General features: G+C 37.1%; 1 protein-coding gene across 3 annotated transcripts in view; it reads left to right on the forward strand.

Moving 5' to 3' along the window:
• The first annotated feature begins 1,203 nt into the window (after positions 1-1,203).
• Positions 1,204-19,509, forward strand: part of Pik3c2g (phosphatidylinositol-4-phosphate 3-kinase catalytic subunit type 2 gamma) — a 326,663-nt gene continuing 308,357 nt past the window's right edge. For all 3 annotated transcript variants that reach the window (XM_052721754.1, XM_052721755.1, XM_052721756.1), the window contains exons 1-4: positions 1,204-1,881; positions 7,082-7,164; positions 10,618-10,775; positions 14,742-14,856. In XM_052721754.1, coding sequence (XP_052577714.1) covers positions 1,204-1,881; positions 7,082-7,164; positions 10,618-10,775; positions 14,742-14,856 — 1,034 coding nt within the window. The remainder of the gene's footprint in view (positions 1,882-7,081; positions 7,165-10,617; positions 10,776-14,741; positions 14,857-19,509) is intronic.

Consider the following 19,509-nt stretch of genomic DNA (forward strand, 5'->3'; position numbering starts at 1 on the left):
GGGCATATGATGCTCTCTTCTGACCTCTGCAGACACCCTAACACGTACCCACACACAGACACACTTATATAAAGCTAGAAGTAAAATAAATCTCTAGAACATAGATAGGATGAAATAACATACAGTGAAACAATAACTCAGGAGAAAATAAACTCCCAAAAGGATCAGGAAGAAAATAATGAATAGACAAAGGAGTGCTTGAGAAATAAGATAAAGAAGAAATTTGGAGTGTGGTTATCTGTAGCAAGCCAAAGTAACAGCAAGACACTACAAAGAGAAAGTCTTCACTTTGTATCAAATGCTATCAAATGCTGCAGAGGACCAAAGCTTTTTCAAAAGAGAGCAATCTCTTAAATGTAACAGCACGAAACTCATTAATGAGTTTAACGGAAGTAGTTCTAGAGAAGTGAGCATAAAAATGTGCAATTATTTATATTTAAGGAGTTCTGGAGGGGAAAGTCTCTAGCTAACTATTGTAAGATGATTGGTGACACAGTGTTGGGGTTCGGGTGGGAATTAAGACTACTCATATGAATGGGATAATAGCTAATAATGAAAAAAACAGTTTAGCTAGCACTAGGCATTAGCGTGCTAGTGTGCACATAGAAAGTTGGGTGGCTGAGGAAACACTGATCTCAGAAAAGCAGTCAAGTCCAAGGGGAAGGTGGGTTTTGTATGGACTAAAGAAGCATGTGGGTTAGAGGAAGAGCTTAGGGGTTAGAATCACTGGCTGCCCTTGTAGAAGATTGTGTTTTAGTTCTCAGCTCCCACATGGTGGCTCAAAACTATCTGTAACTCCAGTTCTGGGGAACTTGTTGACCTCTTCTTACCTCCTCAGCACCAGACACTCAAGTGGTGGACATACACACAAAATAATAATGATAAAAAAGAAGCATGCCAGAATTGAGGGACACTTGTTTTTCTACCAAAAAAATATTATGAGTCAACCCAAAGTCAATACTCTCCCTCAGAGTCTCTGTGCATTAGCTCTCATGAACTCTTTTCGTACTCTAGAAAGTCATTCCCAGCCAAGTGAACAATCTACACACGTGTGTATTTATTCGAAATGATTTTTTTTGCAAGTGCCTTTGTCACTAAAAACAGTTTTGTTTCCTTTTTTTCTAGGAAAATTTGTAACTTCTTTTATAATATCAAGGAGATATTTGGGGCCAAGAAAATCCTCTCAGTTATACCAAGTCAAAAATGGCATATAGGTGGCAAACAGACCCAAATCGCATTGACCAACAGGAAGGTGGATATGATCACCAACAATTTCACCATGCAAACCAGTGCCTTTCTTCCAACCAAGTCAGACTGGGTTTTGACGAGTTAGTGGAAGAGATCAATAACGAAACTCCACTGTATGAGAGTGAAAAAGAAGGAAACGCCTTTCTTGTGCCAGGTGCACCAAACTTGGGTTCGAAATGGCAATCCATATATGAAACACACCCAAGACATTTCAACAAATTCACTTCTCAGAGTCCTGACATCTCTCATCTTCAGTTTGTGAATACATCAGCCATTGGTTTTAATCCTGCTGTATTACCTACACATCAGATTATGGATGAGGGAGACTCCTGGAGAAATCCCACTGAAAAACATCATGGTGCCAAGGATCCCAGGTTCAATGCTCTAACTCCATCATCCACTGGCCTGGATAGATGTAATCCACAAAGACGACCAGGAAATGAACATCATAGCTGTCATACAGAATTTGAAGACAGCATTCTTCCTCCTCACTCGTCGGACTCAATGGATTCCATACCCAAGAGAGACAATAAAGGAAGTGGAGATGTAAACCTTGTAGAACCTTCTCTGATATCCTCTAAGGACTCCCTCCTACCCAGGACATGGGAGAGCACATCACTGGAAAACACAGAGGTATGTACAAAACGCATGAACATGAAAACAATTTCTCAGTTAAGGATTGGACTAATTGGTAATAAAGTTAAATAATCTCACATAGAAAAATCTATTAGTATTATTTAGAAAATTTTATTAATTTCAAAAATTCCATGTTTTTAAATTAACAACTATTGTAAAAAATTACATTTAACTATAATTTTTCAAGTTCCCACTTCACCAAACTTAATGGGGACTATTGGGGTCCAGTCCCTCCATAGCCCTCTCCCAGGGTCCATGGAAGAATCTACAACCAGCTGATAATCTAATCTTAGATGACAGGACATGAATCTATGTACACGAAAATCTTTAGTCCATATACTTTATTCTTCTGAGTCAGTTCTCTCTCTACACAGCTTCTATTCTGTTCTCATGCCTAGCTCCTTTCTTGCCAGATTTCTCTCTATATTTATCTGCTGTCCCCTCTAAATTCTATCTCAATTCTTTCATCTAGTTCTGCCCCATCTAAGTTCTGATCCATCTAGTTCTTTCCCATCTTAGCTCCTCTCCAATCTCCTCCTTCTATCTCATCCTGTTCTTCCTCATCTTGTTCTTCCCCACCTGGCTCTTCCTCATCTTCCATCTCGTTCTTCTAGTACTCTCTTCTAGTCCTCCAATCCAGTTCTCCTCCCATCTAGTTCTTCCAATCTCAGTTCATTCCTCTCCAGTTCTTATCCATCTAGTTCTTCATTTTTTCTTTTTTCTTCTCCATCCCATCTCTGAAAATAAAACTACTTTTTATCCCTTTGGCCCTTATCTCTCCAAGCTATCTCTGCTCGCACAGTTTTCTGGCAGGGCAGGGAAAGGATGCTCGGTCGCTAGGAAACTTGACTAGGCAACTTCTATCACAGCAAGATGTACCTGTAAGTATGAACCCTTTAGTTCTGAGTTAATTGTTAAGGGTGGATCTAAAACTAGAGATAAGACTTTGGAAAGGAGAAAGTTAAGCTTAATTAGCATATCTGCCAAGCTTTCTCAAGCAGATAGTCTGGATGCTGAAGTCTGTTCTTAGAGAATCTGTGAGGTATCTCAGATAAGACTTTTGTCCATCCAGTGATGGTCCTGGCTGGATGCTGTTAATGATGATAATTACAGGAAGGCCTGAAATTAGGGATTTTGATTGCATCTGTTTTAGCACAATTGGAGAAAGTCATACAAATACTTTAATTGTATAGGGGAAATTGTGCCCAATGAATGATGGAAAAGCTACAATAGCACACGAGAAATTCACAACAGGAAACAGCTAATAATCAAAAACCAATATCACCAAGACTCCTTTAGCTTTGGCCTCATCCTCTAGAAAAGTTTTTAATTCCTCCAGATATAGCTTTGTTGTTATCAGCTGAATTCCTACTTTATATATTTTTTGTGGCCTATAGCACAAAGCTACTAGTATGTTCTATTAGTATAATCTATGCTATTATATTATATTAGAGTATACTGGTACATTTTAATGAAGGGGGTGGCAAGAGGGCTCAGTGGTTAAGAACACTGGCTGCTCTTCCAGGGGTCCTCAGTTCAATTTACAGCCACACATGGTGGCTCATAACCATCTGTAATAGGATCTGATGCCCTCTTCAGGCATGCAGTTGTGTATGCAGACAGAGCACTCATGTATATTAAATAAATAAATAATCTTTAAATAATACATTTTAATAATAAAAATATAACTAGAAGTTTAGCTGGTAGAGTTTACCTATTTTTGCTATGTTATAAAAGTACACAAACATTTTGTTATGTTTAGAATTTGAGTCACAGTATGACAATTTAAAATCTTTTTATCAGCAGGGGAAAATATCCTTGTACTCAGAAGCTCCTAAATTACTTGATTGGCAGGCAATCAAATAAAAAAGTTGCTTGAGAGCCAGACAAAAGTAGGAAATTAAGTAATTACTGTTCCATTGATTCTAATACTTTCTTTGATTACTTTATGTTCACTGCAATAACCATAGTTTCCTGCATCATGTTTAAAGATTATTCTGCTTATAGTGTCAAGACACGAATAAGGTCAGAAGTAGATCACAATAAAGAAGAAAGATGGGTGTAGATGTAATTCTGAACGGTTTTATTAAATAAGAAACACAGAGCCAAATGCAGAGTTAAAAGCCCAAGAGGTCAGAGCAGTAGCCAAGAGTTGAGACCAAGACCGCCTTTCGCTGCCGCTGCCGTCCTTCCCCTGAGAAAGAGACCTACTTCCTGTGTGTCTGTCTTTTTATTGACTTTCTGTTCTGCCTTCTCATTGGTTGTAAACCCAACCACATGACCTTCTCGTCACTGCCTGTCTATACAGACCTCCAGGTCTCTATGGCTGGTATTGAGATTAAAGGTGTATGTCTCCAAGCTGGCTATGCCCTTGAACACACAGACTCTGCCTGCCATGTGATCGGATTAAGGGCATGCACCACCACCACCCAGCTTCTGCTATGGCTTGCTATTAGCTCTGACCCCCAGGCAACTTTATTTATTAACATACAAATAAAGTCACATTTCAGCACAAATAAAATATTGCCATAGAGGGGAACAGAAAGATGACGAGTACACATGAGGACTTGAGATCCCCAGCAACAACATAAAAAAGCTAGGTGTGGTGGCGTGAGACTGCAATCCCAGTGCTGGGAAGGCAGAGACAGGTAGATCTCTAGATTTCTAGTCATCCAGTCTAGACAAATACATGAGTTACAGGGTCAGTGAGCGACCATCAATAAAGGAGGAAAAGTACCGATGGAGAAAAACACCTGACAGAGTCTGCACATGCACACACACATACACACATGCACACACATGAGAAAGAAGAGGGAGAAGGAGGGAGGGAGGGAGCGAGAGAAGAGACAGAGAGACAGAGAGAGAGACAGAGAGAGAGACAGAGACAGAGAGAGAGAGAGAGAGAGAGAGACAGACAGACAGACAGACAGACAGACAGACAGACAGACAGACAGAGAATAGCAATCATAATATACAGGAGGAACCGAAAATTCCATTGAACACTTTGCTCTGCTGGACAGAAAGAATCTGAGGCAGTAAAGACAGATTTCCTGAACTCAGAATTGTGACTCAAACTGACCTGAGGACACACAAATGGCAGCCTAGTAAAAAATGACAGATAGGAATAAGAGAATACCTAATTCTGCAAAAAGATCATTGCCTAAGGAATGCTACCTCACATTATCTGAATGAAAATTGAATATACCTTAAGGATATCTAATTTATATCATGACAGTACATTAATCAGTAAATTTCCCTACTGTTACAAATGTTGTCAAAATTAGACAAAATACTAAAAGCTGCTGAATTCAGGCTTTGGACAACAGGCAGCATAGTACACAGATTCCCTACGAGCTGCCAGGAGCCGGGTCTGTGCCTACAGGGCAGCTCCCTGCAGCTGTGCAGTCTGGTGGAGCTTGAACGACAGCACCACTCTGAGTTGGAGAGCAAAGCTGGGCAGTTAGCTCCAGGGCAGAAGCAGCTTGGATTTGCTGGGTGTTGTGCTGTCAAAAAGGAAGCTATGCAGTGTGTAGGTTCAGAAGTCTCTGGGGATTTACTATATCTTGGCCAAAATTTGGAAGGCTCAAGGAATATTGTTGAGAAAATTTCTCAAATTTAGTTGAAAATAACTAATTATAGAGTCAAAAAGGTAACAAACTGCAAATAAATGCAAAGTCATCCAAAGACAGGCAAATGGCATTCAAATATTTAAAGTCAAAATGACAAAAAAAATTTTACAATGAGTTGGAAAGAGATTTCAGGGCGTGTGACAGCCATCTGAAGGAGTGAAACTTCTCATCAGAGAGGTAAGACTCAGAGACAATAGAACTAAAGACAGTGGTTAACCAGAGAATAGAACCAGAGGCAGTGGGAGCCATTGACAACGAACCTAGAGACAGTGAGAGCTAAAGAGTGGAACCAAAGGAAGTTGGCACCAGAGGCAGTGGGATTCATTAGCAGTGGGAGCCAGAGGCAGTGGAAGCCAGAGGTAGTATAAGCCAGAGTCAGTAGACAGAGGCAGTGTGAGCCTGTGGCAGTGTGAGCCAGAGACAGTGGGAACCAGACATGGGGGAGTCAGAGATATTGGGAGCCAAGGCAGTGAAATAATACTTTACTAATGGAATTATATTGAACCAAGAGATAAATAGAAAATTAAATAAAAATGAATGAGAGAAACAGAAAAAGTAAAATTAAAAACACACATAAAAACAAGTAAGCATGATGACCTGAAATCAAACCATTTCCATAAATATATTAAATATAAATACATTAAGAAGACCAAACAATAATATCACATTAGATTTAAAGAACATAAAGGCACAGTTACTGCCAGAAAAGGATTAACTTAACAGATAGTTAGATTGAAAAAGAAAATAACCAAGAATTTAATTCTCAGCCTGAAAAGGAAGATTGCTATGGTTCTAACATCAGCAAAACATGATTTAAGACAGTATTGCTAGAAGTAAAAGAAGTCATGTTATAATGGTGAAAGTTTCAGTCTGGAAGAGATAATAAATTTAATGTGTACACAGTTGATAATAGAGCTTCAAAATACATGAGGCAAAGTGATTTAAAAGCAGTCACATATGTACCCTCTAACTGAAAGCTTAATTCATATATTATGAACATATTAAACATATGGCCACAAAGGCTCTAAGGCATCAAAGGATGATTTCTTGATAGTTCCCAAAAGCTATCAACAATTCAAATGTCCATTAGGAGGAAGAGGACCAAAGGAATCATGGGATAGTTACGCAATAGAATGCCGATGCTCGGTGATTTAAACACTGGACTGCTGGTAGGTGACAATGGGAAGACACTTAAAAAGATACATCACTTAGTAACAGAAGGCAAAAACAAAAGAGCATATGTAAGTAATATATGATGACAGAAATCTAAACACTGCTAATTACAAATAGGTTGCTGGGATAATCTAACAGGGATTCGGGGAAACTTTCAAAAGGGACAGCATTGTTCAATATTTTCTAGTTATTGATAGCACAGATGTATGCCTTCCTGAAAACTAAAATCATATATCTAAGTTATATACATGTTTCTATATGTAAATATTTCTTCAAAAGAATTCAAAAAGGTAAAATTAAGTCCAAACTTATCTTTAGAAGAAAATAAAATTACATAAACAAGTTGGTGTTTTTCCTATATTGAGCAATATTAATTTAGCAATTTTTTCTTCCAGCCAGTTGGTGGTCCCATTCAAATAGTTGAAGTACCACAAGGGAGTAACAGGAGCCTGGCCTCCTTTTGTAACAAAGTGAGAAAGTGAGTATCACTCTTTCATAAATATTAAAGTTTCTGTGTCTGAATAAATGTCTCTATTTTTCAATCCACTCAGTAACTAGTTCTGCATGCATAATGACAAATCCCTGTAGCTTGCTAATAAAATAAAAACAATTTTTGACCAACTGTCATTAATCACCTTGATGACTGGCTTTTCTTTTCTACACTCAAACAAGTAAGTATTTTTCCATTGAAATTTTGATTAAAAGATACTTTCTCTTTCAGAACTGCCCTTGTTCATTGGTAGTTTGATTTGTAGTGTATTCATAGCTTATTTCATTACATAAATATTTGGGGCATTTGGGCCTTGTGGCTCAGGCCTAAAGTGATACAGGTTCACCCTCCTACCAAGAACATTTCGGTCATGTGAGTCCCTTCCTATCAGCTGAGTCCTCTCTCAAGGAAGTTGCCACCACATTGAACAAGCACATATTTGTTTCTCCATTGAGAACGTCATTGATTTCTAGAGAACCTTCCAGCAAAAGGTTGGATATAAAGGTGATTGCTTTTCTCATGTTGTTATCATTTATCTAGTGGAAATTTTTCTGTTACTTTGAAAATTCAATGTATTTTCTTTAGTCCTCTTGATTTTATTCTCTTGAATATTTTGTCTTAAATGTAAGAAATGTGTATTTATTTAAAGGTTTTGGCTTCCTACTAAATGATGAATATATATATATATATATATATATATATATATATATATATCACATTTATATACAGAAAAACACAAAGCAAATCATCTCAAAACAGTACAAATGTTCAATTTTCATTAATTTCTCACTAATTTATACAGCAAAAATCTAAAGGATCCTTTCTATTCTTAGATTAGAATCATTGATGACAGCAGTATTGATGGCGCCTTCATTACTAAGAGGTGGCTCAACAGTGAAGAGCACTTGCTGCTCTTGCACAGGACCCATGCATGGTTTCCAGCACCCACATCTTGTGTTTCACAGCCACCTGCACTTCTTGCACCAGGGGATCTGATGATCTTTTCTGCACCTATTTGCACCTGCGTTCACATGCACATACACACATAGAGAGATGTGCATATACATGTAATTTAAAATTAATAATAAAATAAATCTTCAAAGCTATAATTTGGTAATTCCTGCCTGTATATGTGAAGAATAGCTAACTTAATATACCACTGAAGGGGATGTTTGTAAACTCCAGCAATGTTTCTGTTTTCTAACATGTAGTTTTATATTCTTAGATGATGAAATGTAGGTGCAACTGTGGCAGGAAATCACACTAAGTGATTTTGTCAGTGACTTGTGCCGTGTGTTCCAAACTCTTAAAAGCGCTTTTCCCAATGATTTCTTTTTAAATAATCATGAGAACTAAAGCAACCAACCAAATGTAAGGTTGGTGTAGTAAAGAGAAATAAGAGATTGTACTTGTAGTTTAAGTGTCTGTATGCACAATGATTTCCTGTCTAAGCACACTGTTCCCTTAATAAGATGTTACGATTCACTCAGTTCTTGGAATTCTCAGTTCCAAACTATAAAAGTAAATAAGGAAATCAACTGAAATATGAAGACCAAGTTTTACAAGACAGTCTCCCAACCCATAATAAACTGGATCTAAGTATCTCATTACATTTATTTTTCTAAAATTTAAATAAGTTTAGTTAAGTATGTTATTAGTAATCATTTATGTTCCTATTAAAGATATTAATAATTGCTTGATTTGATTGTTTTGACCTAATTTTTTAAATCTTATTTTTTAAAGAAACACCACATGACTATACAAATAGTACAATTCCATCATACACAAAAGAAGTCCCAGTTCATACTGGATGCCCTGCAAGGGTTAAGGAAGAATCAATCATGAGTTTGTGTAGCTGGAAGTTTTCCTGTGTCCCATCTGGTCCTGAGGCTACTTGATCCCAAGTAAACACACAGAGGCTTGTATTAATTACAAACTGTATGGCCTATGGCTCAGGCTTCTTGCTAGCTAGCTCTTACAACTTAACTCAACCCATTTCTATTAATCTATGTTTTGCCACATGGCTTTGTGGCATTACCTGTTCTCTCACATCTTGCTTCTCCTGGCAGTGGATCAAAGTGAACCACGACTCCACCTTTCTTTATCTCCCTCTTCAGTTTGAATGTACCACTTAACTTGAATCTGCCTCATCATTGGCTAAACAGCGTTATTTATCAACCAATGAAAGCAAAACATATTCACAGTGTACAGAAAGATATTCCACAGCAAGTTTGTGCTTTAAATTTAATTGCCCTAAATGGTAGAAGCTGAAATTATTCATGCACTGAACAGTATCTTGTTATATAAGTACCAATATTTGAAGCAGAGAGGAGGCAGGAAGCGTCCCTGGGCTATACACCTCAAGGCCCACCCCACACTGACACACTTCCTCCAGCTGAGCTCCACATCCTAAAAGTTCCCCCACCTCCATAGAGTGTAATATAATCTGAGGACCAAGTGTTCAAACACATGGATATGTGAGACCCTAGACAACAGTTTACATAAACCACAACATGAAGGATCCAAAGATTAATATAGAACCATAATTTTCCATTTAAGAAGAGTTTGGATGACAGTAAAAACAACACAAATAAATACCAACAAGATTTCATTTCACCATGAGAATCATTTTATATTTGTTACCACCTTTATGTTCTACATATTAAACATGGGCCTACAGGGACCAATCATGGCAATACAGAGTGAAGATCATCGTGATGCTTCACATGGCTTCCAAGTCTGTAAATCTTTTATGCGTTTTCTGTTTTAACCCTCACATAAAACCACTGAAGTAGGTGGTAAGGCCTCCTTTTGTGTGCACAAAGAGTCAAGTCAAACAGCATGCCTCTGGCTCTAATATTCCAAAGCAGAAGCATGAAGATTCAAACCCAAAGTGTCTGCTTCAAGGATTAACATCTTAGCAATTCTTTGACTCCTTCTTGTGCTAATTTTTCAGCATGCACTCATAAGTCAATAGTTTTTGTAAAACAATTGTAAAATCACAACTTTAAGATTGTGGAGAAATAGGGGCATTGTTTGTGAATTAGGCAACAAAAAAGAATCAATTTATTTACTCACATCTCTGATCCATAGCATCCTTACAGCTTTAGGGAACTAGGCATTCAAGGGATCTGAGAGGAGGAGCCATGACATCAGGACCAAAGTCAGAAGCAAGTGATGCTGCACTGGTGGATCTTCCTGTCTGACAGGAAAGCATATTCTTTATAATTTCAGCTGGAGCATCCCCCAGAAGCCTAGAGCTGCCTTGTTCTTGGTGTGATTATAATTTCTACTAAACCATGCCACAGAGGGAAGGTGGCTGCTTCCTGGTTTTAGGGTTGTTCAGATCTTGCTGGAGTTCCTCATGATTGCGTGGTGTTTTGTTTTGTTTTTTAATTTCAGATCATGTCCTAAGGCTTTTTTTTTGCATACACTTTTCAGAATAAGAGAAACGTATCATGCAAATGACATTAATTCCAATTCTGGAAAGATCTGGGCCATCACTACAGCTTATCCATCCCAGCTCTTCTTTGACAGCAAGTTCAGAGTAAATATTTTCACTAATAACTCAGCACAGACCCTTCATCTTCTGCCACAAGGTAAGAAAACTTGCAAGCAGACACACAATCTCAGTAACAATAGATAGGCTTGAAATCATTAAAAGAATCACCATTTGGTACTATTCTGCCCTGAAGGGAAATAAAAGGAAATCAACCATGAGCTAGTTATTGTAGACATCTGAGTTGAGGACAGGGACTTTTTACATAGAACTCTCCAGAAGTCTTTGTTTCCTTGCTATTAATAATAGCAGGTGGAGCAAGATTTTGGCACAATTAAAATAAATGGAATTTCTAAAATTTTCCAGATAAAAATGATGTATATGTGAAAATGTCATTTCCTACCCAGCAGGAACAACTACTTTGTTCAGGTGTATGAATAAATTGTGAAAAAGAACGATGGCATCTGCTCCCACAGTAAGAAATTTACAAGCTCTGTGCAGCCCATGCTAGCTTAATTATCAGAACTGTTGACTAAGAATGAGTCTCTGAATATGGTTCCTAGAAATTTATGTTATATCATATTTACTAAACATTTTCTTCTCTATCACTTGAAGATTTCTTTAAAGTTATATAGTGTCCTGTTCTTTTGTTCTATGGCTTTTTATTTTGAAGAGCAACGCTTGTTTATTAAACATCCAGGTGTGACTACATGGATTATTACTTAACAACAGGCAACAATTTTCAAATACACAATGGACTAGAAAATGTTTTCACTGTTTCATATTCGGAATTATACCTTCTTCTTTCTTGCTCTAGTTGAGTAAGTACAGAGGATTACAGACATATATATGGTGTGTTGATATACCAGTTAAGACCATCTTGCTTGAAACCAACTCATGCTGGCTGGAGCAGAAAAGAAAAGTTTTTAAGCAATATAAACATTTCTTCTAGAGCTTAAGAGTAGAAATGCATCAAAGACTTCGTGGTGAATTTAAAACACCAATGCTGAAGCTCACAATTCCCTTTTAGCCCCAAGTTGGTCTCTCTGTGTCCCTATTTCCCACACCTTGTCCTCTGCTGATTTACTCACTGTCTCATTTCTCCAAAACAAGAAAAATAACTAAGCTCTCAAGCACACATACTGTTTGTCTAACAACCTATAGTCAGTCCGTCTCTCTATTAGATCCAGCTCCCAATATTTAAAAGCTGGATTGTGACTCTCCAACCAATGGTGCTGCATTTTGATCTAATCAGTGCAGATTCTGAGTCCAGTTGCTTAAGTTGCTGGAGAATTGAGGGTTAAAGAATGAGAAGAGCTACATGAAGTGAGAGATGATATGAAATGGACAGAATGATTCGATCATGGGCTAAAATAAAAATACAGGTATAAAATCTACTTAAAGAAGCCCTGATATGTGTATGTGTTGACAATACGTGAATGAGGAGCTTCACTTGATGATTTAAAGATTTAAGGATAAAGATAGTAGCTTCAGGTTCAGGCATACTACATATGAGACACCCAAAAGGCAACAAGAAATGGGTGACAGAAGATACTGTTTCACAGGAGCTCAGTAGACAGTTCTCCAAAGCTCCACACTCTGGTGCATTGGTTGCTTGGAACTGAAGGAATCCGGAAGATCTTCAGAACCGAATCTTCTTTGTGACTTCCTCTTCTGTATTCTTCCCTGTAGACCTGACGACAGAAACTAGGTTTCCTCATCCCACAGCTAGGAATAACACTTACAAATATTGCACTAACTGTCCTTTATCTCTCCCTGTATAAGCTCCCCATCATGACACTTTAAGGCCCACCTTGTCTGATAGTAAATCTCAGACTCTTCTGCTCCAACAAAACTAAAGCAGAAGAGAAAGAACTTAGACAGTGGGCTGTGGAGTCTTGTATGAACATTAAGAGGATATTCATAACTAAGTAACAATCTATGTATGTTCTATGTAGCATAGCACCTGCAGCCCTGGCACCAGGAAGGTCAAATCCAGGTGTCTCTGAAGATACTTTCTGGCCACCATCAACCAGCAGCTTTCTCTGCTGTTTATCAGAGCCCCTTGCCAAGGATTTTGCCAGTGGTCTCATTTTGAGATAACTTTAATCCATACCATCCTTTCAATATTCCCAAGTTATAATATGGTTAAGTACTCTAGGCCAGGGCAATGCATGACCATTCGCCATTCACACATAACCTCTACTATTTGTTTTTCCAAATCCTTTTTAAATGACATCTTGATCTACCATGAAAAATCTAAATTTTAAATGTAGCATGTCTCCTTTTGTGGCAGCAATGCCATTTACAACACTCTGTTGGCCAGTTTCAGTCAAAGTCATTTTTTCCAAAAAGTAGAAGGAGAAGAAGAAGAAGAAGAAGAAGAAGAAGAAGAAAAAAAAAAGTAGAAGGAGAAGAAGAAGAAGAAGAAGAAGAAGAAGAAGAAGAAGAAGAAGACTGTAAAATAAACCAAAGTAAACAGAATTGCAGACAAAACTCCACTGGACAATGCAGCTGGACATTTGAGGTTGTCTACTAAAAATTCTTGCTGTCTGAAGATCTTCAAGAGTCAACACTGTGTGCTTTCAGTGATTAGCTCACACTAAAAGTTCATCACCTCACACTAAAAATGTGGGTATGAAACATTTATCCACATTGAGTAAATGGAGATGGAGCTTTCTATCCTGTACACCTGATTATACCTGGCAGTCACTTCCCAAATTACCACACAGAGACTTATATTAATCATAAATGTTTGGCCACTAGCTTAGGCTTGTTACTAACTAATTCTTACACTTAAATTAACCCATAATTGTTTTCTATATTTAGCCACGTGGCTCATGGTGTGTTACCTCATTTTCTATGTGTCATGCTTGCTTGGTGGCTGGCTGGCATCTGCTGACTCTGCTCTTCCTCTTCCCAGCATTCTTAGTTTGGTCGCCCGGCCTATACTTCCTGCCTGGCTACTGGCCAATCAGCATTTAATTAAACCAATTCAAGTGACAAATCTTCACAGTGTACAAGAGGATTATTCCAAGGCAACATTGATCTATTTTGTTTATATTAATCACATGTCAGATTCCTAAAGGGCAGAGACTATGCCATTATAAACTCATTAATAAGGAAACTGAGACCCAGAGGTGGAAGAACATGTTTATATAAATCTACAAAATAATAAAGTCTGTATTATATCCAGGAGTTAGCATGAAACAGAGAACCACATTTTGATGGTAGTAAAATTATCTTAATATAAAGTCAATAGCATATCTTTTTAAAAATGTTTATATTTATTTTATTTTTTATGTTTGTATGTGTGGGCCCAATTGTATATATCTCCAACATGTATGTGCAGTGCCTGCTGAGGCCAGAAGAAGAAGGAGTCACCATGTCCCTTGGAACTGAGGTTACATGTGTCTATGATGCTCCAGATGTGGGTGATGAGAACCAAACTTGGGTTTTCTGCTAGAGCAGAAAGTGTTCTTTCCCACTAAGCTACCTCTCCAGTCCCAAACGTATCTTTCTCTTTCTTTTAAAAGCTTATTTTATTTTATTTTTTATTATGTGTATGGAAGTTTTTCCTGCATGCATGTGTATGCACTGTGCATGTACCTTATGCCCTGGAAGAGAAAACACAACCTTGAATTTCCTAGAACTGGAGTTACAGATAGTTGTGAACTGCTATGTGGGTGCTGAGAATTGAACTCATGTCCTCTGGAAAAACAACCAGTACTCTTAACTACAGAGCTGTCTCTTCAACCTCCTAAGCAATATCTTTTGTCCAGAGCCATAACATATCAAATGGTTTTAATAGGAGAAACATAATACCTAGCTTTGACATTTTTCATTCAGACAGAACTGAACATGAAAATGATTGCAAGCACCCTTTATCTAAAATAACTGTGAATCTAATAAACAGGCAAATAAATGTGTTGTACTTTAATTCCCCTTGGTGGAGCTAGGTAGCTCTAATACTTCATAACGTGATTATCAGATTTTGTGCTCAAAAGCTTCACAGTCATTGTTTCATAAGCTCTTACTCAATTTTATTATTCACTTTTGTTTTCAGCTAATTATCCTGTCAAAGACCTAATTGCTGAGATTCTGCTTTTATGTGCAAATGAGCAGCTTTTCCCCAAAGAGTATCTTCTAAGTATATGTGGTTCTGAAGAATTTTTACAGATGTAAGTACCTTACTAAAGTCAATTTTGGTTGCTATAATTTGTCAGTTTTAAGCAGCAAGGTTTTGTTTTGCTGCGTTTTAAAAAGACATCTTATAAACACTATGTTCTGTTGAGGATGTGCTAATGGATTTCATGTGAGGTGCTCCCCATGGGCTTGGATGTTTGAATGCTTCATCTCCAACTGATGGTGCTATTTTGTGACATTTTGAAACCTTCAGGATTCGGTGTCTAGTTGGAGGGTATCAGTCACCAGGGGGTTGGTGTTTGAGGGTTACACCCTCTTCTAGTTCCCATCTACCTCTGCTCCCCGGTCCACCAGGACATGAGATCCACAGCCACAAGCGCCCATCTAAACAAATGGAGCATCCTTCCCATGTTAGCATCCCAAACTTGATGGATGGCACCCTCTAAAATGCTCAGCTAAAATAAACCCTTCCCCCTTAAGCCATTTTGGTCAGTTATTGCATTTGATCAAAGTCATGAAAAAAAAAAAAAAACCCTAATATAGAAACCATGCTGGGAAAAGAACTCAGAGCCTCACACTTGCAGGGAAACTCTCAATTACTGACACAATCAGCCCCATGACATTAAATTATAACTTACAAATAAATTTTACCCTCTTTGGGGAGATTTGGAAATTTTGTGAACCATATTGGTACTCTTCATTTTAGTACTATTTTATATTATTATGTACATTTACTTATAGATGTAATGATTTATGTATTATTATTTTGGGTGTATGGGTGTTTAGCCTGCATGTATATCTGTCTGTGCACCATGTGTGTGTAGTGCCTGTGGAGGCCAGAAGGGAGCATCAGATCCCCTGGAATTGGAGATGTAGACAGTGTGAACTGAAATAAGGATGCTGGAATTGAACCCAGGTCCTCTGGAAGAGCAGCAAGTGCTTTTAACTGCTAAACCATCTCTCCATCCCAGAAAAGATATTTTACTTGAACTGTGACTTAGGTTGACAAACAATTTCATCTGTCCTAAGATGATGGTCCCCAGTGAATTGGAATTTCAGCTTTAAAACTCAGGAGCTGTTGGCTACCATATCTGTAATAAAACTCCCTTGGAGAGATTACAATTTAAAGTATGAATTAATCCTTTGGTGATAAATAATGTTTTAGTCTAGAATATTGAAAGTTTGTTGATGAAATAATGATTTTTAAAATATATGAATTTAAAGATTAAGATATACAATCATTTTCATAAAATAGTAAGTTTTTAGTTTATATTTATTATATTATTATGAATTTTATTATGAAAATTTGCAAATAAAAACACATTGACATCAACCAGATCTAAAGTCTATACATCTCACTAACCTTCCAGATAGTTGAACAGCCATTCAAAAGTTATGGGTTGGGTTTAGATTTTGCATTTTCAGTTATCAAATTTATTTTTATACATTTATCTACCACCATACACGCACACTACACACACACACACACACACACACACACACACACACACACACACACACACGAAAGAGAGAGAAAAAGGGAGCCAATGCAGACTTAAAACTAGATAAATTATTAGTTTTATCTCCTCTTTCATAATTCATGTCCATTACTGCATTCAGTTCTTCCTGTTCCCTGTTATAAACTACTTTGAGACACTGCTTCATCCCAGTCACAATGGCTGTCATCAAGAAATCCAACAACAAATGTTGGAGAGGATGTGGAAAGAAAGGAACCTTTACACACTGCTGATGGGAGTGCAAGTTAATACAACCATCATGGAAGATGGTGTGAAGACTTTTCACAAATTTAAAAAGGAAATTACCATATGACCCTGTTGTTTCACTCTTGGGAATACAACCTGAGAACTTCATAGTCTACTATAGAGATAGTGTACCTTGATGTTTATTGCTGCTTTACTCATGATAGAAATTAATTTAAATCAACCAAATTGTACATCAGCAGATGAATAATGATAATTTGGTACACACACATGTGAACAAAATTCTAAACAGTCTTAGTAAATAAGAAACACAGAGCCAAATACAGGGGTAATAGCCCAAGAGATCAGAGAATTCGCGAAGAGCCACTGACTACCCTTTAGTTTACCACCAAGCTGTAGTTTCCCAAACGAAAGAGCTTCTTCCTGACTAACCTGTGTTTTTATTGCCTTCCTGTTCTGCCTTCTCATTGACTCTAAGCCCAGCCACATGACTTCTTTGTCACTGCCTGTCTATACAGACCTCCAGGTCTCTATGGTTGGTACTGGAATTAAAGGCTCCTATCACCACTCTTGGCTGTGTCCTTGACCACACAAAGACTGCCTGCCATGTGATAGGATTAAGGGCATGGGCTATCACCACCTGACTTCTGTTCCTGGTTCGCTACGACCTCTAATCTCCAAGCAAACTTTATTTATTAACATACAAATAAAATCACATTTCAGCACAATTAAAATATCACCACACACACACACACACACACACACACACACACACACTCACACACACTCACACTATTCAACTCTAAATGAAAAGGTAATCACAAAATTTGCAGGAAAATGGATGGACCTAGAAGGTATACTGTTAAGAGAGGTCAAAAGTCCTAGAAAGAAAAATACTATAAGTGCCTCCTCATCTGCATATTCTAGTCTATATATATATATATATATATATATATATATATATATATATATATACACAAATGTACTTTCAGGTACAGTATAACATGCAGAAAAAACAATAAATTTTAAACACCTATTTAAATAATTTAGACAATTCACTAAAACAACCTGAAGTATGTTGTGAATTCAAACTTTAAATATTTATTTAATTTTTTAAAAATAATTTTCAGTTATCACAACAAACCATTTGCTTGACATTCCTTAGGGACCACATGTAAAATACAAGTCATCTCTAAGAAAAAATAAATGCTTCTGTCGTAGAGCATAAAGACTAATGCGTTTTGCAGTCATGTTCTTCCTTTGTGTTTGTACATGATTTTAAATTTTACCAACATTTCATGAGACTAAAGAAGCATTTTGTTTGAGCGGTCCATTTGATCATTGTTCTACCACAAATGCACTTGAACCACATGTAGATGACCATAGACAATCCAATAATCTAGTGTACCAGATTAACTGTGAGTGACTGTTGGGACTTATTATTTGACTTTTTGTGTTATGAATTATAACAATAATTACCATACTGTAGTCATGATTGCTTTGCTACACAACTCAAATAAACATCCTTTATCTGCTTGAGACACACTCAACAACTAGGCTGGTGCTTTGCCTCAGCCTATGACTGTAACTTATATTCAATTCAACTTCAAGAAAATGTTTTAATTTATTTAATTCTATCATGACCCATATTAAAACTTGTCTTTTGAATACATAAATTTCTAAGTTTATACCTGATCTTCAATGCCAAAATATAAGATCAAAGAGCATGAGAGAGCTTCAAATATGTGCACCATATTTTGGCGGCAAGAAATATAACACAGAAAACTATAGCACCAAAGAGGTGGGACCCCCAGAACTTGTGATGTAGAACAATTTTAAGGGGACCTTCCTTTAAAAACTGTTTCCAATAAGTAAAGCATCCATAAATAGCTCAGTTGTTGACTCATGAAAATGCTGCATAGAATATCTTACATGTTTTCATGTTAATATGATTTTTGTTATGTACAACAAAATGGTTTTCAATATTTTTATAGCCATTTAATTGTCTTAAAATTTCAGTTAATCAGGTTGGACTAATGAGGAAGTTATAAAGTATTTTCATGCCTTAATTACATTCATTAGCTCCCTAAAATGAATTGAGGGAGTATATATACTGAAAGTATATGTGTGTGATGTTTACATATTATTATTTAACAGTTATAGTCTGCCAATATTGATGTAGTTATGTTTAATATTCAGAAAATATTTTAATTCTTTAAAATATTCAAAGAAACATGGATATGCTGTTTAAATTTTATTTTTCAGTTAATTACTATATCATTTTTTCTAAAGGATATCTCTTAAGAAATGTAGAGAGCTGTTCATGAAGCTCTCTGGGAGCTGGAGAAATAGCCCAATAGGGGAAGTGCTTGTGGAAGCATGGGGACCAGAGCTCATACCTCTAGGACCCATGCTAAAGCTCATTATGGGGATGCAGTACTGTAGACCGGTGCTAAGGGCACAAAACAAGTAGGTCCTGGAGGCATTCTGGCCAGCAAGTCTACTGAAATGATGAGCTCCAGGTTCAGTGAGAGGCTCTGTCTCATAGTTACTATAGAGAGTGAGTCAGGAAGACATGCTAGCATAAGCCTCTGGCTCACACATACCTGCATGGTCAGCCAAACTTCCATACACATTTGCACATACAATTCACATAAAAAGAAATAAAATTTCCATGTAACATGCAGTAAGTTAATTATGAAATAAGAAAACTTTAAACCTTCATACTGACACTCCAGTCCATCTGGAATATTCTATTAGATAAAATTGCAATGGTAACAATAGCATCTGTCAGTAAATAGTAATCAATTGCTCTGTGTTACTAGACATTTAAATCTTGTAACATATCTGGGAGATAGTTATTTTAGTACCCCCTACTTTATACGTGGGAACCTTCAGTCTTTCTTCGAGGTCATACAGAGCTAGAATAAATGTAAATTCAAGCCGGTATTTGCTTGAACTCCTGTG

This window comes from Peromyscus californicus, unplaced genomic scaffold (assembly GCF_007827085.1).
Source record: "Peromyscus californicus insignis strain IS unplaced genomic scaffold, ASM782708v3 Scaffold_6__1_contigs__length_162567912, whole genome shotgun sequence".
Taxonomy (NCBI): Eukaryota; Metazoa; Chordata; class Mammalia; order Rodentia; family Cricetidae; genus Peromyscus; species Peromyscus californicus.